We start from the raw sequence: 25,300 nt of genomic DNA, 5'->3' as shown, positions 1-25,300 counted from the left end.
AGCACTGCAAGCAACAATGGCCCCCCCTGTACAGCAGAATTAAAGATTTTACAAGGAGGTACATTTTTTGAAATTTACAAACATTTGAACACTGGCCAAGCATGGACATTTGTAAGGTACAAATATTTGTGGGACAGTGGGCAAGCCGGACCTTTCTTCGAAGGTAAAAATTTTTGTTGGGACTTTGCGTAAATGAGTGTGTGTAAGTAAAGCATCATAAAACTGAGGATTTCGTCCATGGTGAGTATTTTTTTATTTTTTTTTTTAATTAAAATCTATGGTGTACATGAGGGTGTTTACTGTATTTCTTGGGGTTTTATTATTTTTAATAAAGATTTGTGGTTGGAATGAGGGTGTTGTGCTTTTATTTAACATTTTGCTTTGTGGAACTACAGATCACAGCCAGCCGTGGGTGTAAGAGCATGTTGGCACTTGTGGTTCTACTACAAGTGCAAACATGCCCTGGGTGCTATGGGTAGGCTGGTGCTTGTAGTTAGACAAGTAGCAGCATGCCCACACTATTTAGGCCAACATGGCTGGCTGGGACATGTAGTTCCACAAATCAAAATTATTATTTTTTTTTTGTTTTTTTTCATACAAAATCCCCATTTATTACCCTACTACCCACAGCCCAGGGGTAGTAGGAAGAGCCCTAGTGCTATCGGCACTGGGCTGGGTGTCCCTAAGGGGGTGGCCCGCTTACATTTTTCAGCGGACCACAATCCCTAGGGAATCCAGGCCAGCGCTGAACAGTCTGTGGGTGTTTAGTCATTATGGCCGTGGGACCCAAACTGCGTTTCCCTTCCCCCCCCCCCCCCTGGCTATAGTGCCTATCACCCCGGCTGGTTTGCCTAGTGCTGGTTACAAAAAAATAATATAAAAAAGTTTAAATACATGCACCACTATGGTTTTTTCTAAAGGGGGAAATTTCCAAAAATTAATTATTATTATACACTTATTTTAGTACTTTTATTTTTTTAGGTTACTTTTATGAACTTTTACACCTATTTTCTCAGTTTAATGTATATTTTTCTTAACTTAATAAAAAAAAAATTTCTTTGAGCAGACCATGGAGGTGCGAGATAAAACAGCATATTTGCCTTTTTCACACTCTGCGTTAAAAAACAAGTGAATAGCTTTTTCCGCTAAGGGTTCGCAGTCAGCCTATACTTTAACATTGACAAACGCTTGGAGCGCGATAACACCGTTTCGGTAAAAAAAAAAAAAAAAAAGATTAGAATTGCGTGAGAAGTTTTTGCGCTCGAAAATAAGGTAAAATAGCAAAAAAATGACTTTGCACGCTCGAACTTCCAAACTCGCTAACAATTGAATACCCCCAAAGAACATCTCTGATTGCACATTTCAAGTTATGTCAAATAAACTTTTAAGAACAAGGTATGCATTTTTGCTGTAGCTTCCCATAAGTAGCCATTTCACATTTTTTTTTAATCAAATTGCTAAGAAGATGACAAAACTAACAACAGTTGGTTGTATGTTTTTCCTTTGCCTTTTGATCTAGATTCTCATTAAGACTTTTTTTGATTTCCAAATATATAGCATCCAGTTTTTGTTTACTATGGCAGTGGCCATTGTGTGTGCATGTATGTGTGTAGAAGTTATTAAAAATACAAAATCACACTTTGGAGTTCTTTATCTATGACACTGCCTTTTCCTCACGCTTGGACCTGCATGCTTCTTGTCTTTCACAGTCCATGTACCCCAGCTGAGCTCTATGTGACTGCTTTCTATGTGCCTACACCCATTCCTCTCTCTCTCTGGCTGACTAGACAGACAACTCAAAATTCCTTGCTCAGAAAATGTAATCATTGATGTTTATTTTCACCCCTCTGTTCTGTACACAAACACCAGCTGGTGGTATCGTTCGATATATCTTGTATGCCCTATCACCAAAAACAGTGGTCATAATAATTAAAGATACTTTGAGATGGCCTTCCAAGATGCTGTATAATAGCATTGCACTGTATAACCAGACATGTTTTCTAGAAGAGACAAGTGATATGATGAAAATGGTCAATTAGAGTATGTGTGTGTGTGTATGTATGTGGGTATATGTATGTGTGTGTGTGTATGTATGTGGGTATATGTATGTGTGTGTGTGTGTGTGTATATATATATATATATATATATATATATATATATATATATATTATATATTGTGTGTTATTATTGGTTTTATTCTTGTTTGACAGGACCACTGGTATCTTTTTGCCTTAGGTCTTTGTAGCTTGTAGATTGTCCGCTCTTTAAGGCTATTTCCATGCAGGAATGCCTTTATCTAATTAAAATCCTCAAGTTGTTACGTTGGGTACTACTTGAACTTGAAATATGACTGTTGCTCTGTTATGGTGGTTCTATTTTTCCAACTGGTAATTTTCAGGTCAAAGCCCTATTTGAAGTATAAGTAGTTGCTGGAATTGTAATACCAAGCATAATGATTGTAATTGACTATGATTATGTTTATTTTTAAATTAAGATATCCTTTAATTTTCAATGCTGCATTATTTATTGGTGTCTTATTACTGATTAGAAGATATTATAAAACAGATTTTTATATAGTAATTACAGAATTACTGTAATTATGTTGTAATTCTTTCTTGGGACTAGTCAGGTAGTGACTGAAGACTTTCGAAAAGTGTCAGCTCTTGAATGAAATCTTACTGGTAATAATGACTGTGAGATACATCTTTAAGGAATTATAGTACTTTTTAGACAAACCAGGTGGTTTTTGCTTTGATTAACCCTTTCACCCACCTCCTGTCACACATACCCAAGTAGTACTTGTGACACACTGCAAGGTTTGGTTGAAAAAAAGAAGAAACCTTCATTAAATTATTGGCAGTCTCCTTTGCCTCCAACAGGCAGGTACATTTAGTTCTCTAAAAGCGTTAATGAAACTGCTTTGGATTTCTGCTAAGTACCTCTGACTTTCCTGCTTTTAGAACATGAGTATTTCAGCAACATAACAATTATCATTAAGCATGTCTTTCACCTACTGTATGGGTTGGAATTGAGCACATTGTAAATGAAATGCCTCTGGTACTAGTGGTTTGTGGATGCCTACTTGTATTATAATAATTCAGGAGTGCTGTGACATTGGGCTGATTTATACATGCAAGCTTTGAAAGCAACATATATTAACATTATCGATTTGTCTGGTCCTTTTCAAGTACTGTCAAAGGAGTGAGCTAAAGCCTTCATGCTTGGCAGCATTCTGTACTTAATTATTGAGCAATAGATGGTTTGTGAAATGCCATTTATCTAACTAGCATTCCCCATTCTGGGGCTAATGAATCCACAGGGTCAGGCAAACTGTTGCATGTAGTATATAACTACTGATGGCCATTAAATAAATCTTACACAGTTGATAATCCATATAAAACAAATATACAAGATGAACTGACGTTTTTTTCAGTAACATTGTATTTAAGATTTATGCTTCATTGGCAGTAACTCTTATCCATATAAAGTTAGACAATAATGGCCATTGGAAAATAGGGCAGCCAAAATGTTGCTTTCTGTGCCCAAGTGTCCGTCTAGCGCATTCCAAGGTGCAGACTAATTTCATGCTTCTTGGAAGTGTCCCTGGAATATCGGTCTGCGTCTAGGTTTATGGGTTGATAGATGCTCAGGAATATGCACTGGGTGGAAACTGAAGGAGTGGTCCTGCTTCTATCTGCAACAACTTTGTGCCGGCACATGAGCATTCACTGCGGACTCAGCACCTGTGCAGCTTGTCGCTGGCACCTAAAAAGTGCAGACTGCCATCTGTGCATGTTGTGCGTGCACATACCATATATAAATCTGTGCACGTGTACCAATGTGTTTAATGCTGCCATCACATTTATGATGGGATCGCTGGACTGTATTCTCACTTGCTCAGACTGCAACCCCTGGAAACGCAAATACCACCCCCGTTCCATCTTTCCCTACTTCTTCCTATTTGGGAGCATATTATAAGCAATATTATTGTCAGCAGTGACATTGTACGTCAGCCAAGAATATATGATTATATGGAAAGTGATTGCATTATTGAGCAAGATTATACTGGGACTTGGATATTATAATAAAGGAAAACATTGGGAATGATCTATGGAAAGATGTGTGGTGAATAGAATGCTAAGATAATGTTGCACTGTATTGTTATATTGCACTGCTAAATTGTCGTATTAAGCTAGTGCTGTGAGTACATGCTGAGTTTTATGATTTGGAAAAGTGAGCTGAGATTGTAATGCTGAAATGACACTAAGCAGCATGGGCATTGTACATAAACACATGGTGATATGAACTGTATGGAAGACACAGGAAGAGATTAGTAAGTTACCTACACACAGATATTGCATCATCTATGTTGAACTGTAATATGTTTGGAGTGTAAGATTGTTATAAAAAATAATTTTTTTTTACTTGCCGCAAAATGTGTGCCTAACCCGCAGTTTGCACTTCAGATCGCACTTCAGATCGCACTTCAGATCGGCCTCACTTATCCATCAGACAAATCTTTTGCCCTCGTCAAATACCAACGATTTGGCTTACAATTTTGGCCAATTACAGCAGGGGGTGGGGCTAAGATGACGCAATACTTGCTTCAGTAAGCCACGCCCCCATCTATTGCGGCGGCGAGAACCGGAAGGTTGCCCTGCTCTCCTGGGAGCCCGGGAGGTCTCCCAGAAATGCGTTGCATTAAAGAAAAGCAGGTAATGAATCTCTAGAGACTGGAGTGTCTTTTACATTTCTGTCTCCATTACTGAAGTCATGTTATCTTACCTATCAGTCTTCGATTAAATCTTGGTCTCCATGAAAATGGCCACCTTCATAGGCATCAATACATGGAAATAGGACACAATTTCTTAACTGTCATCATGCGTCAAATCGTTGGGACTATATGTATAGATCCCTAATTTTCTAAGAATCTACATTAGTCAGGCTATTAATCCTGACTTTTGGAACTATATATATACAGACCTAAGTTTCCCTGAATATCTGTGTTAGACTATAACACCCTAGTGGTTTTAATAATTATAACCCTTAGAAGCGCATTTCTATAAGAACTGCTGTTACTTAATTCAGAGTGGACACATTTGCTGGCTATATGTGAAACACAATGTATCAATGAACGTATGAAATTTAATCTTAATAAACTGTGCTATTTTGAACCTAACTGATACAATGTCTATATTTATGGGTATTTTCCCCAGTTAATTATAAGTGTCACAACTTTGTGACCACCGGCTTCCCGGAAGGGTATTTTTAACCATCTTTATCACTTGTCTTTATTTTTCATCACCTCTTTATTTTAATAAATTCGCCTAGTCTGATATCCGATATTTGCCTAATTTTTAATAAAATGTATTAATAAAGTTGATTTTATAAAACCCTTATGGACAGGAGTGCCCCACACACTACCTTTTTCAGTTGATGTCTACCATCAATTGATTCCCTTTATGTTCCTGTGTCATCATGCCACAGATGACGAAGCCAACCATGTCTTGTACTGGCTCAGCATCAGGGAGGATGCCAGACTCTTCAGGGAGTGAGGGAGATCACTCCTATTTCAGGGAGTCTCCCTGACATTCAGGGAGAGTTGGCAAGTATGACTTGCCTGTAAAAATATGGGCATTTGTGCCACAGCAAGCATATGACTTAACAAAACAGCTTATGCACTGTACTTTGCATTTTCGCAAATGACCCTCTGAGACTCTCATCATTGCAGGTATTCAAACCTCATTGGGCTTTATTTAAATACAGCTATAAAGTGCAAGTGACACTGGGGAGAGGAAGGGGGACAAATGTAAAAAGTGCAGACAGATGTAGAATTGAGGATGGTATGCATTCTAGCTCAACTCCAAATTGCAATGTAAAAATAAAGCTGCCCACTGTTTGTTGCTACATGGATAATCAGTCAGTATTTTCCCTACCAGCAAAAAATGCTTTTGCAACGCTTGCAACCCAACATGAATTTTCGAGGTACAAATGTGTGCTTTTTGGCTGGATTTACTAATTCTAAATGAGGCCCTATTGTTTCCCATGTCTAACTGAAATCATTCAGCCTGTATTCCTTTATTACTAATTGTACCAGGATAAATTTTATTCTAATGATAAATCATTGTCACTTTGGAATGATAAAAATATTTTATTTTTTGTAATCTTTTTTTTTTTTTTTTTTAAGTAACTTAAAGGTTGATTTGCTAATCCCCAATCTATATATCGCCAGTTTTCTAAACCTCAACGACAAAAATCACACTGAAAAATCGCTGAAATCACAAATTTCTCAATGTTAAAAATTGAACAGGGCAAATGGATATATGAAAGGTAAATCTCTGCTGTAATCACCAAAAATGTTCTCACTTGTTTCAATATTGTGAGATGTAGGGGAAAACTCTTTTTATGTATCCACAAATATTGAAGTGAAAGTGAAAACCGCAGTCCATTTTACAAGCTAGCGTAGTTTGAAGTAATAAACAGGAAGCGTGCCCCCAAATTCTCATTCAGTCTAAACGCTATACAGCCTTGTACTTGTTTCCCCTATAACAGGGGGCAGGGCCGCCATCAGGGGGGTACGGGCAGACCTCTCCTTCTGTCCGGGCTCCCTGGACTGTCCGGTCCCCTCAGTATGACCGACCGTGCTGCCCCTTCTTCTTCCTACCTTCTCCACGATGCTGCAGCTCCTCCTCCCAGACTCTGATATGCTGGGAGCGCTGCGCGGTGACATCGCTGCGCTCCTAGTGTATCAGTGACCGAGAGCTGCAGCAGGAGAAGGTAAATTAATTGGGTATTCATTTTTTGTGGGGGGGAGAGAGGGACCTTAACTGTGATTGGTGGGGGGGGGGAGGAATGTACTGTATTGAGGGATAGGGGGCGCATGTATGGTTAAAAGGGAGGGGGGCCCTGCCAGATTAATTATTACTAGGCCCTACAGTTTCTGATGGCAGCCCTGACAGGGGGACCTCTTGTGTGGGATCCCTCTGCTATATCAAGCTCCAGTTTGGTCAGAGCAGGACTGGTTCCTCTGGGAGTAGCTGCAAATAAATGGGCATTTGGCTTATTCCGACCCTTTGAGCTGTGGCGGCTGTGGTAATGAACAAGATTGGTACAACTGGCAACTTTGCTACCCCACTGGTCTCAGTATAATGGACATAGGACCCTTAGATTGCTGCAAGTGATACCAGAAGAGAAAAAATAAGTACACGCAATATTAAAATAAACATGAATTATTTAAGACTCCCCAAAACACTCAAAATCTTCATTCTTGACCTCTCCTAGTCCAAGTTGGAAATCTGTTCTTTCTTTGCTCTCGATCCTCCGTAGTCCTAATTGGGAGTGCAACCCTGAACTATTCTCAATTAAAAAACTTCCACCAATCTCCGCACTATCGCTGACTGCTGTTAAATAATCAAATTGGGGAGTGCCTGGAACTTCACATCGCTGGCAGCCAATCATAAGTGTTCTTTTACACTGGCCATTTGTGATTGGTTGGTGGGGAAGGGGAGTCTTTGGGACATCTTATTTTCATCATGGGGGTCAATGTTTATGTGGGAGAGGAACCAAGGAAGTTTAATAATTAAAGACTTGCAGATCTCTATGTATATGATAAATACTCATTTAATACTACCTGGGAGCTCCAGGCACATGGAACAAATGCAGGATCATTTGGAATACACCTGGCAATTTCATCAGGGGAACAAAATGTCACAATATTCCATAGCTGAACCCACTAGGCTAGTAAAAAGACGGAGCTGTTCCCATCCATCTCAGTGTAGTTTCTACATCTAGTGATAATGCTGGAAACTTCATTCAAATAAATGAGAAAAGCTCTGAGATTTTAAAACCACAATGTTGAAATCGTGTTAAATATATCAAAATCTCTACAGATCACATGATTTGCTGCAGTTATTTTTAAATAAATGTTGGTGGCAGAAACCTGTCTATGATTTGGGTTAGAAATCTCTCTGATACACAGATTGTATCCAGCTCAGTCACTTGTATCCCTCAGCCACTAGCAGTAACAGGGGAGTTTTGTACTTTCGTTCTATACAGGTTATAGACCACATATTTATTATAGCGTTGCCCATGGTAAACATTGACATGCCCCGAGCCTGCTGCATATTGTTCTGTCATGCTAAGAAAATAGCTGACAATTTTTTTTATTCTACGATAAGTCATAGCCAAAGGAAATTGTGTTTCAGGTTGCTATTGATTTCTCCTCTGTTATTTGTTGTGTCTGAGTGTGCCGTTTCTTAAGCTAATGAAGCTGTATCTGTAGTTTCAGTTTAGCTGAATGTGCTTTGGGTTGAACATCTGTGAATTTGATAAATAGCTTCTAATAGAGGCTGTGTCCTGAGGATGCTGGAATTAAATAAACCATGCACTCCAGTATTGCATAGATATACAGAAACTCGCTGGGATACACTGTCTTTGGCAGAGTGCCATGTGTTACCTACCCAGATGTCGCATACAATGCACGGTACTCTAATAATTGCTTAATGTGTCTGACAAATTGGGGAGCTGAGCAGTTGTATGTACTCCACATCGGTTACACATACAAAAACAGGTTGGGCTAGTGGCGGGAGAAAGGGCAGAGAGGTTCTTGCAGTTTAATGTTTGTTAACATCAGACTGCTGCGTGTGCTCCAGTTTGAGATCAAACTGGATCAACAGTTTAGTCTTTATATACTCTATATGGACAAAAGTATTTGACCACACCTGTTAATTATTGAATTGAGATGTTTCAATCAGACCCGTTGCCAGAGGTGTATAAAATCAAGCACCTAGCCATCCAGTCACCATTTGCAAACATTTGTGATACAAAATCGGTTCTGAAAATCTGTGACTTCAAATGTGATACTGTGATAGGATGTTACCTTTGAAATAAGATAATGCATGAAATTTCATCCCTGCTGGATATTCTAGGATCAACTGTAAGTGATATTATAAGAAAGTGGAAGCTTTTAGGAACAACAGCAACTCCGCTACGAAGCGAAAGACTACGTAAAATCACAGAGCGAGGTCAACGACTGCTTAGTGCATGGTGCATAAAAGTCGCCAACGCTCTGCTGATTCCAAAGTTTGAGAGTTCAGAATTTCCACTGGCATTAATGTAAGCAAAAAAACTGTGCGGCAGGAGCTTAATGGAATGGGTTTTCATGACTGAGCAGCTGCATGCAAGGTTCACATCACCAAGACCAATGGCAAGCATCGAATGGAGTGGTGTAAAGCACACCGACATTGAACTGTGGAGCAGTGTAAACGTGTTCTATGGAGTGACGAATGATCCTTCTCTGTTTGGCAGCCTGATGGGCGAGTTTGGCAGATGCCGAAAGAACGTTACCTGCTTGACGACATTATGCCAACTGTGAAGTTTGGTGGAGGAGGGATAATGATAAGAGCCTGTTTTTCAAATTTCATGTGAAGGGCAATCTTAATGCTTCAGCATACCAAGTCATTTTGGACAATGCTATGATTCCAACTTTGTGGCAACAGTTTGGAGAAGGCCCTTTTCTGTTCCAACATGACTGTGCACAAAGCAAGGACTACAAAGACATGGGTTGATGAGTTTTTGGTGTGGAAAAACTGGAACAGAGATTGTGAGCCAGGCCTTCTCGTCCAACATCAGTGCCTGACCTCCATAATTGTTTTATAAAATGACTGGGCACAAATTCCCACAGAAACACCTGAACATCTTGTGGAAAGCCTTCCAAGAAGAGTGGAAGGTGTTATCACTGCAAAAGGGGAACCAACTCCTTTTTTAAGTATATATGTATTTGAATACAATGTCATTACAGTCCCTGTTGGTGTAATGGTCAAGTGTCCGATTAATTTTATCTATATAGTGTATTAAAATTTCAAGGGGTAGTTTTTGATTTTTACATACACATACTTCCATCATTTCAAATCTCTGGAGGGGGAAACCTATAGTCCTCTGGGTGTCCTAGGCACACCCTCCCTTAGGCGCTGTGTGTGGAGTGGTGGTAGGTTGGCGCTGTGCTGCATCAGGCTGGGATTGTGGTGCTGTGCTGTGATTTATTTGACGGAGCGCTCGGCTATCAGTGGGACCAGTGCCAGCGCCTGTTTGAGGTGACCTCCTGCTGCGCTCACCGAGATTGCCATGTTCTGCCAGTCCTGAGTGGAACCAATAGGTTCCAGAAACTTATAAATCATCTGAATTAGCCACCATGTTACTGGCACTTCCTCAACACATCCTTCTCAATGTGACTGGATTGCTCCTAAAGTGAGATTTGCATTCAGAGGTTTCCTGTTGAAACCATTCCTAAATATAGGTTTGCTGTGATCTTATGAAATTGTGAATATAATTTAGAATATATTTATTGCATTATTATGTACTTACAAACAAACTCTTAAGTTCTGCATTCATTGTGGCCTCAATATAACTAGAAGTTGAGAGAGGAACCCTCCAAAACTCTGTTTATATAGCAACTCTGTTGTTCATAAGAAAAAGGAAAGTCTTCACACTTCAATCCTGTAGTATAATTATATTATACATCACGTGTCATTCTGTATCTTACCTATGCATATATATCACCTGTAGGTCTTTATAAGGTGTATTCTCTTGCAGTATCCAGTTCAATAATATATTAAACCTCAACAAGATGCTCATACTAGAAATAAAAATAGGTGTCATGGGTCCTGTAATGCTTTTATAGTTGTCTTATTTTAATATAAGCATTTTGAAAATACAGGGAGTAAAAAAAAATGTAAATTTCAGCATTATCAACACACTGTAGTAATCTACAGTTCTTACCCGTGATCAGGGCCTGATTAAGGGTTCTGGCCGCCCTAGGCTAATACGGCCGCAGCGCTCCCCCCCCCCCCTCCGAATATATAGGTGTATAGGAACACTCCTGAATATGAATGTTCAGGTGTATTCTCCAGCATTCAAATTTAGACAGATTGTGCCATTGTCTCTTACCTGTTCTTGCTCTTCTCTCTTGCAACTTTGTTATCCTCTCGCTGGCTTCTGGAAAGTTGGCGTCCTTTTTTGAAAATGCAAAAATGTATTATAATGCAAACCCTGAATGATTAGGCCCTTTAGTTAAAACAAAACACTCCATTATGGCCAGCTAAAAGTATCCCATTGGACAGGCATATATAAGCAATATCTGAATATTTGTTGTCAATCAAATACAAACCTCTACCAGCCCCATCTCACTAATATTTAGTATTCTAGTGATTGCTGAGACCACCCATGTGACCACCACACAATCATGAGATTCTGCCCCCCAAAGCTGCTCTTTTTTTTAAATACCCCCTGCAGCCATTTTCCTTAACCACAACCCCCCCCCCACAGCCATTTTCCTTAACCACAACCCCCCCCCCACAGCCATTTTCCTTAACCCCTGCTGCAGCCATTTTCTTTACCTCCCACCCTGCATCCATCCCCCTTGCAGCTATTTTCCTTACCTCCACTCTGCTAGCTAGCTATCCCCCCCATCACATCAAAACTCCCCCAGTCACATATATCAGCCCCCCTCCTCTGCCCTCCTTCATACATATCAACCTCTCTACCTCCCTATAGATTTTCATGGCAGCCCCCCCCCCCCTCCCACCCTATAGATTTGTATGACAGTCCCCCTCTCCCTCCCTATACATATGCATGACAGTCCCCCCTCTCCCTCCCTATAGATATGCAGGGTAGTCCCCCCCCCTATAGATATGCAGGGTAGTTCCCCCCCCCCTCCCTATAGATATGCAGGGTAGTTCCCCCCCCCCTCCCTATAGATATGCAGGGTAGTCCCCCCCCCCTTCCTATAGATATGCAGGGCAGTTCCCCCTCCCTATAGATATGCAGGGTAGTTCCCCCCCTCCCTATAGATATGCAGGGTAGTCCCCCCCCCTTCCTATAGATATGCAGGGCAGTTCCCCCTCCCTATAGATATGCAGGGCAGTTCTCCCCCTCCCTATAGATATGCAGGGCAGTTCCCCTCCTCCTTATAGATATGCAGGGCAGTTCCCCCCCCCCTCCCTATAGATATGCAGGGCAGTTCCCCCCCCTCCCTATAGATATGCAGGGCAGTTCCCCCCCCCTCCCTATAGATATGCAGGGCAGTTCCCCCCCCCCCTCCCTATAGATATGCAGGGCAGTTCCCCCCCCCCCTCCCTATAGATATGCAGGGCAGTTCCCCCCCTCCCTATAGATATGCAGGGCAGTTCCCCCCCTCCCTATAGATATGCAGGGCAGTTCCCCCCCCCTCCCTATAGATATGCAGGGCAGTTCCCCCCCCCCTCCCTATAGATATGCAGGGCAGTTCCCCCCCCCCCCTCCCTATAGATATGCAGGGCAGTCCCCCCCCCTCCCTATAGATATGCAGGGCAGTTCCCCCCCCCTCCCTATAGATATGCAGGGCAGTTCCCCCCCCCCCTCCCTATAGATATGCAGGGCAGTTCCCCCCCCCCCTCCCTATAGATATGCAGGGCAGTTCCCCCCCACCTCCCTATAGATATGCAGGGCAGTTCCCCCCCCCCTCCCTATAGATATGCAGGGCAGTTCCCCCCCCCCCTCCCTATAGATATGCAGGGCAGTTCCCCCCCCCCTTTCCCTATAGATATGCAGGGCAGTTCCCCCCCCCTCCCTATAGATATGCAGGGCAGTTCCCCCCCCCTCCCTATAGATATGCAGGGCAGTCCCCCCCCCCTTTCCCTATAGATATGCAGGGCAGTTCCCCCCCCCTTTCCCTATAGATATGCAGGGCAGTTCCCCCCCCTTTCCCTATAGATATGCAGGGCAGTTCCCCCCCCCCCTCCCTATAGATACGCAGGGCAGTTCCCCCCCCCCCTCCCTATAGATATGCAGGGCAGTTCCCCCCTTCACTTACCTGTAGTTGTGCCAGCGTCGCTCCTCTCCTCAGATCAGCAGATAGGAAGTGAAGACGTCCTGCTTCCTGTCTGCTGCACAGCAACAGGCAGCCTGGCGATTGGCTGTGTGTTGCTAACCACTGACCACCAATGCTTTTGATCGTCGAGCCCTCCACCCCCCCGCAGCGACCCCCCCCCCCCCCGGCGACCCCCAGCGGTGACCCCCCCCCCTCCCCCACCCCGAAAAAAAAAATGAATGAAGAAAAAAAAATAAAATAAAAAATAAAAAAATACCCACAGTGCCGCGCCCCCCGGGACCCAGCGCCCCAGGCTGCAGCCTGGTCAGCCTAGTGGTTGATCAGGCCCTGCCCGTGATTGCTTACATGGCTGCAGTGCTTTCTTTGACAGCCCCAGTAGAGTGTGGTCTGCTCTATTATTAATTTTCATGAGATTTGCAATGGTTGTTGTATGCCAGTTTCCTCCGTTCCAAATAACCCACCCAAGTCATATATATAGAATGAGATAGCTATTCATGACACCTTTTCAATAAGCCATTGCTGGTCTTTAAATTTAGCTGAGTAGATAACAGAAGGATTTTTACTTGGGGTGTCTTAGTGAGTATCCATTCAAATGCAAAAGTGTAATTTATGGTACTGGTACACTGACCTGTAATGCTGTAATGTACTAGGAGCCAGGAAAAAGTGTTTTGTTTTCAAGGAACTTCAAAGTTCTCCTTCTAGCTAGTATGAAGTTAAGGGACTGGTAAATAGATTGTTGCAAATGACCTACTTAAAGTGACCATTTGGCACTTTTGTAAAACCCTGCAGCTTTTGTCACGATCGGATAAAGTAGATTAACACAGCGCAGTGTTCTGGAAAAACATTTGCTACTTGAGAATAGAGTACCTTAAAATGTATTTCGGGTACAAGATAAATTACAAATTTTATTCACTTATGAGCAAACATACTTAATAAATTGTCATAAAGGAAAATATTTATTTAATCTGTACATTTGGATTTCTTCATATGAACGGGGGCTGCCGAGTTGCTTAATCAGCCAAAGCAAAATGGAATGAAACCATGGTACGAAATGGCTTGGTTATCAATGAACTATGGTAGAGATCTGTTATGCCATTAGGAAAAAAAAACCCATTAAACAAAAAGAACAGCATGTGATACTTTGGGTTAGTTTTGTTTTACACAGCACACCTACTTTACTTTGATTTTAGTGTAAGTGTATTTTTGTCTTAATTTGACATATTTTACTTACTATGTTTCTTTGTGTGTCCGTGTTCAGATTTTGATATAAAAAAATTAAGGAGCGCTTATCCTTACATATGAAAGAGCATTTCCCCTTCAAATTCTATGAATCCTGTAGCAAGTGTGTGTTTAAACAAAGCTGTTCATATATCTTCTTGTTCTAGAAATATTTTCTCATTTTGAATAGCCACTGAAAGTATTGACCTATAAACTTGAACATCAACAGGAGTGTTTTGTAGTAGTATGTTGATGATGATGTTGTTGTTTTCTTCACTTAAGTCCCTCTATGTCATATCTTCAATTTATTTTCTTTTTTCTGTTTTTTTTTTAGTTTAGAAATTTAAGACAAACATTCCAGCTGAGCACTGTGGTTTTTTGCAGCACGCAACCGCCCTCTAGTGGTAAGTTGTTGTTAATGTTATAAATGATACCACATTGTTTTGTGTTGCTTATCATCATCACCATTTATTTATATAGCGCCACTGATTCCGCAGCGCTGTACAGAGAACTCCTTCACATCAGTCCCTGCCCCATAGGAGCTTACAGTCTAAATTCCCTAATATACACATACAAAGAGAGAGAGACTAGGGTCAATTTTGTTAGCAGCCAATTTACCTACCAGTATGTTTTTTTTGGAGTGTGTGAGGAAACCGGAGCACCCGGAGGAAACCCACGCAAACACGGGGAGAACATACAAACTCCACACAGATAAGGCCATGGTCGGGAATTGAACTCACGACCCCAGCGCTGTGAGGCAGAAGTGCTAACCACTAAGCCACCGTGCTGCCCACAAATACATAGGCTAGATTGTTGTGGAAAAAAGTAATAATTACTGGCTCTAAAGCAGTAGTGGGCAGCAGACGGCCCTTTACACAGCATGCTGGTCCCGAAGCCTATTAGGTCACCCATCACTGCTCTAGAGGTTGTAGGGGGATACAGGAATATTTGGAGTATCACTAATTGAATTGCCTGTATTACAGAAAAATATCGCCTTTTGAACTAGCTGTCATCAAGACATCGCCTCATCTCTTCTCTTTCATAGTCTGATCCATTAAATGTATGCAGTACATTGTGTTTACTAATCACGATAGGCCACACGATAGAACACTTCAATGGTCCTGGTTGCTAGTATTAGATTTAGGAATGAATTACAGTAACCTGTATTTTGTATGATCTTGCATTTTGTAGCTACAGGTTCTGGGAATAAAGAAAAGTTTCACCAGAATTGTTTAGTGTAGTTTTTGAACTTCATTTCCTAAAACAAAACATCAGCTCAACCACACTAAATAATTTAGGAGGAAAGAAATATCTGCAACAGAGGAATTTAACCGCTTCGTCTATTGCAGCTTGTATACAACTCTCTTATGCAAAATGTCTAGCATGATTATTGAATTATTTTACCATTACTGCTACTGTCTAATGTAATGTGTTTCTGAATTCTGACTATTGATTTAGCATTGTCTTATTATGTTAGGGTAGAAAACAATTTCATTGGTGGTGCTTAGAAGAGAGTTGATTCGTGAAGATTCATTATAGCTAGATTGTGTGATTACAGATGTATAGAATAAATATATATATATATATATTATAGTCAAGGGAGAACAATTTACCCGGGTCTGGAATACATGCCAATAATTCACTTTGATTATACAATGAGACTCTCTCACTCTCTCAGTCCTATATGATCGCTGGACTATTACATTTTTTATTCTAATTTGTTTTTTGTGCTTTCAGATGTGACTGTTAATTACAGGCATGGGCTCCCTGTGATCACACTCACCTTGCCCTCTCGGAATGAGCGTTGCCAGTTCACCATCAAACCATTGACGACGACAGTGGGAAAATTCTTACAGGATATCCAGAAGGAGGACCAAGGCATTGATAGAGTTGCTGCCATATCAGCAGGTGCTGGTTTGTTCAGTTCTCTCAAGCACAGAGTGAAGCTCCCCTTTCCACAGTAATTCCAAATATGTTGTTTCTTCTTTTGGAAGAATGGACCTAATGTAAATTACTTGCCCAAAGTTTGCACTGAGGTCATTGGGCTTCTAGTTACACTATGGTTTGCCATTGTTACAGTATGCCCTTTCATAATGAATTTGTATTTTTAGTATATGTGGTTCACTGATTATTGGTTGGACAAAATATACTTTTATTTACATAATCATTTACATTTTGTATTCATGTTCTAAAACCCTCTCCCCCCCCCCCCCCCATTCAGATGGTACCAAGTTCTCTGCTTCAACTCTGATGAATACGTTGCTAACGAATGATTTCCAGCTAGTCCTAAACAACACAACACATCAAGTTCAATCACCTCCCCGAGGTAAGAAGATACAGTATTATTACGTAAGGTCAGATTCTAGCTCACAAGTAGACTAGACAACCTTATTTAGAAGGCAACAGAAACATTAATAACACCAATGTATATATTATCTTATCAGCTGGAGGAATTAATTATTTTTTAAAAAATATTGTGTCAAGTTTCTTTTTCATAGCTGATTGATATTTAAACCTGAAAGGGCTGCACCACAGAAACAAAATTAGATGTTCAATTTTGCATTAAACGATTCCCTGTGCATTAAAAAATCATATTTACTAGCCTAATGCTACAGAAGTATTGTTGAAATCACAGAGAATATCCATTGACTTAACCCTATAGAACCAATTTATTTACATTAAACAATATGCTAGAAATTAAGCATACGGTGAACTATTTTCCACTGCTTTCGTTTCAGAAACACTGCAGACTAAAGAATCTGATCAAATGGACACCATTAAATCCTTGGTTCACAGCTTTTATTCAGCTTTGCACTCGGAACAATATTTGCTCAAGAAAGAGCAGGCGCTACTACAGAGGTTGGAAACCGTGAAGGAGGAGTTGCAGCCCCTACAACAGGTCAGCTAATGGTCAGGTGTTAATGTCTGGGCGTCTGTTGTGCTGTTTATGAAAGGAGTGAGCCGCATGTAGTTATTTCTCCTAAAAGACAATCTAATACATCACTACTAATCATCTACTATTACAATAAAGTTTTGTTTTTTGTTTCTTTAAACATGTTTTTATTGGTGAATATTAACATGGGGGTACATAAATGCCGAGAGGGAAAGGGGGAAATTTCAACACATGGATTAGCATCCAACAATTATTTATTTTATTTAAGCCGTATACACTGATCGGCCACAACATTAAAATCACCTGCCTAATATTGTGTAGGTCCCCTTGTGCCATGAAAACAGCTCTGGCCCGGCAAGGCAGGGACTCCACAAGACCTCTGAAGGTGTCCTGCAGTATCTTGCACCAAGACATTAGCAGCAGATCCTTTAAGTCCTGTAAGTTGTGAGGTGGGGCCTCCATGGCTCAGACTTGTTTTTCCAGCACATCCCACAGATGCTCGATTAGCTTGAGATGTGGGAAATGTTTGAGACCAAGTCAACCCCTTGAACTCTTTGTCATGTTCCTCAAACCATTCCTGAGCAATTTTTGCAGTGCATTATCCTGCATTATTAGTGTGCATTATCCTGCTGAAAGAGGCCACTGCATCAGGGAATACCGTTGCCATGAAGGCATGCAGGTGGCATATGTCAAAGTAACATCTACTTGAATGCCAGGACCCAAGGTTTCGCAACAGAACATTGCCCAGAGCATCACACTGCCTCTGCCGACTTGCCCTTTTCCCATAGTGATTTATTATACCATCACTTCCGCAAGTAAACGATGCACCCGGCCATCCACATGATGTAAACGAGACCGTGATTCATCTGACCAGGCTGCCTTCTTCCATTGCTTCATGGTTCAGTTCTAGCACTCACTTGCCCATTGTAAACGCTTTCGTCGGTAGACAAGGGTCAGCCTGAGCGTTCTGTCCGGTCTGCGGCTAAAGTAGCTCTTCTGTGGAATTGTACCAGACGGACTAGCCTTTGCTCCCCACACGCATCAATGAGCCTTGTTGCGCCCTTGACCCTGTCACCTGTTTACAGGTTATCCTTTCTTGGACCCACTTCTAGTAGCTACTATCCACTGCATACTGGGAACATCCCACAAGACCTGCCGTTTTGGAGATGTCCTGACCTAGTCATCTAGCAATCACAATTTGGCCCTTGTCAAAGTTGCTCAGATCCTTACGCTTGCCCACTTTTCCTGCTTCCAACACATCAACTTCAATAACTGACTGTTCACTTCGCTGTCTAATATATCCCATCCCTTGACAGGTGCCATTGTAATGAGATAATTAATGTTTTTTTTCACTTCACTTGTCAGTGGTTTTAATGTTGTGGATTATCGGTGTATACCAGAGGTGTGTGAAATCTTTTCTACTACTCATTACAGACATAATAAGACACTGTGCAGCTAATTTTAATTTCATTGTTACTTGTTTGTTTTTAATGCAAACTGTCAAAGAATGCTACACAAGTTACAATACTTCTATTTTAAATCTCTCAAAGACCCTATTGTATGGGGAAATTGAAATCTGAGTGAAATCCCGTTTCCCAGAATTACGGTATCTAAACCAACCCTCATTTTTACTCTCACATCTGAGATGTTTTAACGCCCTGACACCCTGTAGAGTCTCATGCAAGGCTCCGACATGTTCGCAGCAGATGGAGTCCCATGATTGAATATTTATTGGAAAATGTTGGTGTTGGGTTGCCATATCATCACCCTATTTTTCTTCATCTCTCTTTACTGATGCCTCCAATCTTCAAGGGTATTGACCGTATGTGAGACGTTTGTGGTCCTCCTCCCTACATCATCCCATATCCCCCCACCCCTGCCCCTTTTTCTACCCTCTTCTTTTTAGTTCTTCTTTTACCATATATTTATCCTCTTGTTTTTGTTCTTTTGTACCTTTGTATTGAAAATGGAAAGCCTTGTAATCTATGCATTATATTGTTACATTGCTAGATCTTTAGCTATATGCTTTCAATAAACAAAGTTTAACAAAAAAAAAAGGATCAATTGATAAACCTGTTGCAATACAAGCTAGCTTCTATTATCAAATGGTGAATCTGGTAGAAAAATGACTATATTGATTACATGCCATCAAAGTGTCTTTCCATTAACTTTCCTCTAGGTGAAGATGAATATAATGGCAATGTCAGATGCCAGAACTAAGCATCTCAAATGGATTGGTCTAGCATATCTGTCTACACAGGGCGGGGCTCTGGCCTGGCTGACCTGGTGGGTCTACTCCTGGGATATCATGGAACCTGTTACATATTTCATTACATATGGAAGTGCCATTGCCTTCTACACATACTTCCTTCTAACCCAAGTGGTGAGTCCATTTTATTTCACAACATGCTTATTACACAATTAGAAAGGTCTTGGCTAAAAGGAATTCATAAAAAAAAGGAAAATATACCTCAAATAGATTGCAAACAATAGCTTATTACAGTAATATGCAGGAAAGCCCGCAATGAATGTTTAGCATGTTGGTAAGAAACTAAGGGGGGGACACTTCACAGCGGAGATTTAAACAGAAGTCTCTGCTCATTTTTCCCTCACGCCCCATAGAGGTGCGAGGAAAACGGAGCAGAGATATTTACAGTAGTGTGCAGCCGTGGTGTTCTGAGGAACATCGTGGCTAATTGAATTCCCCCCTAAGTGCACTAGAATGTGTCACAAAAATCAGTTTGTGTTGAAAACAATCGGAACATAAAATGTGTAAGACTACTAAAGTCACTTCTTTCTAAATATAGTCACTGTGCAGTCATGCTTATGCTAAAGCATCAGAATGAAAGGACAAGCTACACCAAGAATCCAAGTTTCATTACTTCATAGAGCTACTAATAACGTTCACAAATATATATGTGTAAAGCACTTGATGTCTTGCATTGTGTCTACATTTGTTTTACAGCTGAAGACAAGTTATTTATATGTTAACCTCTGTGAGCCTGAAATAGCTGATATCTGCAGTGGTCTTCAATAGGGTTATAGACAGTTAGTTTGATGTGTGTTCCCCATTATAACTTTATCTCCAATAATCTCCAATTCTTTTTTTTTTTTTATATAAATATGAGGCAAGTTGGTAAATGAGTGGGTAATACATTCATGGAAGCAGGGCTGGACTGGGACTAAAAATCAGCATTGGTATTTAAAACACACAGGCCCACCTCTGTTCCAGATAATAATAATATTACAGTGCTTCTTGCAAAGGTAATTGTTATACGGTGTCCCGTGAGATACAAATGTGTTACGAGCAATTTCACTCTCTATTTGCAGCATAGGGCTTACCAGTATCAGATAATGGTATGTACAGGACCGGCAAGAGAAACTTGGGGCCTGGGTACAGTGAACTTTTGGGGCCCCCTCCACACACAAGCAGCAAATAAACATTACATTTATTACGCCCTTCCAGCCACATTGACACCCCCAGCCCACTGTACTTATCTATGCTCCTGGTGCTGCTGACATCCATCAGGGTGGGAACTTTCTGTAGAGTGAGCAGGGAAGCTCTTAGTCTCACAAGATTACCAAATCTTGTGATACTTAGAGCTCCTGTGTCCTGTCCAAGGCTGTGTCCTGTCTAAGGACCGGGACCAGCTATCAGCTCCCTCCTGCTAACCAGTGATGGATTAAGACTCTGGGGGGGGGGGGGGGCAGGGTATTTAAGACAGCAGGGCCCCTATTATGTAACATGGTTATTATTTTAGAAAATTGTTAGACAAATACACAGGCAATACTGTGTGTACTACTGTTGTACAAAGCTCTGCCTTCACAATCACTACGCTGTGCAGCGGGACATATCATCATCTATTTTATATAGCGCCACTGATTCTGCAGCACACACAGACTAGAGTCAATTTATTAGCAGCCAATTAATCTACCAGTATGTTTTTGGCGTGTGGGAGGAAACCGGATCACCCGGAGGAAACCCACACAAACACAAGAGAACATACAAACTCCACACAGATAAGGCCATGGTCAGGAATTAAACTCGTGACCCCAGTGCTGTAAGATGTGCTAACCCCTTAGCCACCGTGCTGCCCAACATACCTCCCATCTGTCCTTGTAGTTAGACCAAATCCTGACTAAGCGAGACAGTCACCCAAATTCAGGACTGCCCCACCATATTCAGGACAGTTGGCAGACTTTCCTGCTCTCTCCTACCTGTCTTGTCACTTTCACTACTTGTGGCAGCTGGTTCCTTTAGCTCAGTTTCTTCTTGTCTTGATCCTGGAATTTTGGATGCCCTATTTTGAAAAAAAAATATGGGTACATGAGATTTGGAAAACGCCAACCAGCCCCGGTGTTAAATAAATAGCACTTACGTTTTATAATTAGGCATCCCTCCATACCCAACAATCATAATATTCACATTTAATAAGTAAACCTTTTTCCCTCCAACCAGCCCCAACATTAAATTAACAGGTTTTGATTAAATTGGTATACTATTTCCCTCCATCCAAACAGTCCCAGCAATAAATTAAATAGCATTTGCGATTAATAAATATAATCATTTTCCATAACCATCCCTGACATTAAATAATTCATATTCACATTTAATAAATAGCCCTCCTCCCCAAAATCAGCCCCATGTTCAAATAATAGCCCCAAACCACCCCAGTATTAAATTAAAGGTTCCATCACCTCATCTTAAATAATTAGCCCCCACCTACACTCCACCATTAAAGAGCCTACCTCCCACACTATATTAAGATCCTCCCTTCCCTCACATATTATATTAAAATACTGCACCCACACACACACACTATATTAACAGACTGTGCCCACACACACACCACACTATATTAACATACTGCACACACACATGCGCACACACTATATTAAAATACCGTACACACACCTTGTTACATACGTGCGCGCACAGTCTGCTTCACTTCATTATCCAGCCGTCCACATGCCCATCCGAGCAGCACCTCCTCCCTGCGTGCTGCTCGGTGGACAGGGAATTCAGTGACTTGCGTCCAATGCAAGTAATCACATGAGACGCGCACCACATTACAGGCGCCATGTGATTACTTGCATAGGCCACACGTCACTGACTCTCCGTCCACCAAGCAGTGCACAGGGAGGTGCTGCTGCTCGGGCGGGCATGCGGACGGCTGGATCGGCCATCTGGCACTTCTGGCATTTGCCAGAAGTGCCAGCTGGCCAGTCCAGCCCTGCATGTAAGAATTTGTGTACACCTTTCTTTCTGTCAGTTAAATTAAAGTCAAAGCATCCATATCTGTTTCATCATAATTTCATTTTTCAAATGTTTTACAATCTCGAATTAATGACTGCATGAGCATTCTAACCAATAACCTACATGCCTCTGTTGCAGGACTATGTGTATCCAGATATTCAAGACCGCCAGTTCCTACATATCTTCTACAAAAGAGCCAAGAAGCAGCGTTTTGATGTAGAGAAGTACAATAAATTGAGAAATGAAGTTGCTGAGGTATTGCCAGCCTGAAATTTACACTTACTATTACTTTATATGGAAGCTTCTTCGTTCCCTCTATATTCATGTTGCAGGGAAACAAAACCATATGATGATGCTGCTGCTGAATAAAAATTATAATGCATTTGAACGAACATATTATTGCAATACATTATAACTACTTTACACTGAAACTTGCACAAAGCTTATGTTCATGTAGTAACCAAATTACTGTAGCTGTCTTACATGCAACATTTTCAGAACTTAGCCACTCCCATGTGACAGGGAGAGCAAGCATTGACCTAAGCGGGTCAGCAGAGAGATTTGAGCCCCATTCCCTGATATGTGCTGTCAGTTATCACAGCGAAGTCCGGCATTGCTCATTTCTGGACACTATAGTAACCGAGCATCGCTCATTTTCCTGCACACCTCTATTTATTAAATGTGGGTGCTTACTACAGTCTGCGGATTCTTTGCCACAGAATGCCTTCACTCTGTGGGGAATTGAATTCCCCCTTTGAATGCCAGCGCTTTTATAATTGGGATAACATTAGCATTCAAAGCACCTGTGTGACACCAGCTTAAACAGAAGGTAATAGAAATGTGATCATTTGCATGTGGATTGTAATTTAAAAAAAACCCACATTTATTGTTGTTATGCTGAGTTAATCTTTACTTTTGTGGGGCCCACAGATTGATTATTTTCTATTGTATTATAGGCTCTAATACACACACAATCAATTTTTTGCTTCTAAACATTTTGCTGCTGAAATGCCAACCATGTGCAGCAGATGGATATTAACCACAGTGTCACACAGGGAGACTGTTCTTCACAGGAGAAGGATGTGCACTTACATAGTGTAATAATACACAGACATCAGGATGGCTCCCAGCAGGGTCTAAATACGGGTTCCGGCCACCATAGGCTAATTGGCTCATAGCGCTCCTTGTTTTCCAGGCCAGACTAATATGTAAAAGGTAAAAACAAGGTCGTCCTTTAATTTTAAATTCAGCTCCCTATATTTATGTTCCTGTGTTTTTGAAACTGCACTTGGTTTATTAAAAGGGTCACTGGAATCTTTGTCACTTATTTCCTTTTCATTACAATCAAAACTGTATAACAGAATAGAGGCATGAACGAGTGCTACTGAGGGTGAAGGTGGAGGGAGCTGTCACACCTCAGCCTGTCGCCGTCCTTGTCTCTCCTCGCTTATCCTCAGGCGCCTTCCCAAGAATGATTTATTGTCTTCAACCTTTACCATGGGAATATGTAAAGATTAAAACCTCAGGCCTGGCCAACCTGTGGCTCTCCAGATGTCCAGAATATTCTTCAGATCACGTTTTTGTGATTCACCTTGGATTGTAATCCAGTCATTCATAATAATTGACGTATCTTGGTTATTTCAAGGCTTCTTTACTATATTAATCCTCAGAGGGAATCTCTAATTACCACCTTTATCGAAAGGTTTGTAAACTACATCATCCGTACTTTTCTTCTAAAGCCAAGAGATCATCTGTGGATAAAATGGAGCTCCTCAAATTCTGTTAATTCTTGTGGAACAATGTTTGTCGGTGTTTGCTGGGGACTGCAGGAAACTAATCACACTTACTTGAAATACTGATTTGTTTACTGATCAGCATAGCTAGAATGTGTTGTAATATATGGGTGCAAGGGCAAACGCAGGATTTGTAGAGGGGGGGTTTCCACATCACGCCACCAGGGGGCGTGACCAGCATGCATAGGGGCATTGCTATAATATTAGACAGTGCTTAGCTGCTCTCCAACTCTTCCTATCCCTATAATATACATGGGCAATGCTGCGTGCACTACTGTTAGGTGCACACAGCTCTCCCTTTTCAAGCAGAGCTGTGTGAAGCGGGTGCAGGGTCCAGCCACCTCAATTATATAGTGCCCCAGGCTTGGAGGGGGGTTTCCAGGCACTAGGAAACACCCCCCCCCCACCCCTCTTGGTTTGCCTATGGGGTCGGTACTTCCTTTTAGCCCTAAGCTCAAGAATGATGCATGAAGATTGTACTATTTCATGCTATGAAGTAATGGGAATGTATTTTACTTAAGTTTTATGATAAAAAAAAAAAAGCTACTTTCTTGCAAGCTCATAACATGCAGCTTTGCCATGATGAACATGTTCAGTAGTGTTGTACAGTCCTCTTTTTGCCTCACACCGTATGCAGTCAATGTTTGCTGATGTAGTTTCACATCATTTTTTTCTCTTTTCTCCCAGATTGAAGGAAGCTTGAGACGTCTGAGAAATCCTCTACGATTGAAGCTGCCGATTGAGCAATTGCCTGAGGGAGAATAGTTTAATTTTTCTTTTTTATTCAAAATCATTTTTCATGTTTTACATAATTTTGTAAAATAGATCATTTCGAGTCATACGTACAGATATTACAATAAACCATAAAGATGATGTGATTGTCATGTGATATTTATTTTTGTAGCATTTATTTAGATGCCAGCTTCCAAGGAGTAATTCTAGGTTATATTCATATCATTAAGGCAATTGCTGAGCTTCTAATGGCTTATTAACTAGATGGAATGGTCATTTTTGTTCTGCACATGTAGATTTGAGAAATGACAGAGCAAGTTACCCACAAGGAAGCCATGCTCTCATTTAGGGCCAGTCAGGTATGTCTAGGCCTAGCTCTCCCTGGTATGTTGTTCAGCACAGCCAGTAGCAGTACTATTTCTGTATCCATTTACTTATTGATCCATGTTGTGTTGCAGGTCTTGTACAAAGCAAGGTGATGAGGTCAAATTGATGCCAGGGGAAGGTGAAATGTCCACCACAAGATAGGTGGAAACTGTGAC

General features: G+C 41.2%; 1 protein-coding gene across 1 annotated transcript in view; it reads left to right on the top strand.

Moving 5' to 3' along the window:
* MCUB (mitochondrial calcium uniporter dominant negative subunit beta) overlaps window positions 1-24,899 on the top strand; it is a 78,802-nt gene extending 53,903 nt beyond the window's left edge. The window contains exons 2-8 of the mRNA XM_075200667.1: window positions 14,418-14,487; window positions 15,821-15,991; window positions 16,305-16,409; window positions 16,822-16,982; window positions 19,156-19,359; window positions 22,372-22,488; window positions 24,714-24,899. Of these exons, the coding sequence (XP_075056768.1) occupies window positions 14,418-14,487; window positions 15,821-15,991; window positions 16,305-16,409; window positions 16,822-16,982; window positions 19,156-19,359; window positions 22,372-22,488; window positions 24,714-24,791 (906 nt within the window). The 3' untranslated portion in view covers window positions 24,792-24,899. The remainder of the gene's footprint in view (window positions 1-14,417; window positions 14,488-15,820; window positions 15,992-16,304; window positions 16,410-16,821; window positions 16,983-19,155; window positions 19,360-22,371; window positions 22,489-24,713) is intronic.
* The last annotated feature ends 401 nt before the right edge of the window (window positions 24,900-25,300 follow it).

The sequence above is a fragment of the Mixophyes fleayi genome, chromosome 1 (genome assembly GCF_038048845.1).
Source record: "Mixophyes fleayi isolate aMixFle1 chromosome 1, aMixFle1.hap1, whole genome shotgun sequence".
NCBI lineage: Eukaryota > Metazoa > Chordata > Amphibia > Anura > Limnodynastidae > Mixophyes > Mixophyes fleayi.
This window is presented reverse-complemented; position numbering and strand designations above follow the sequence as displayed.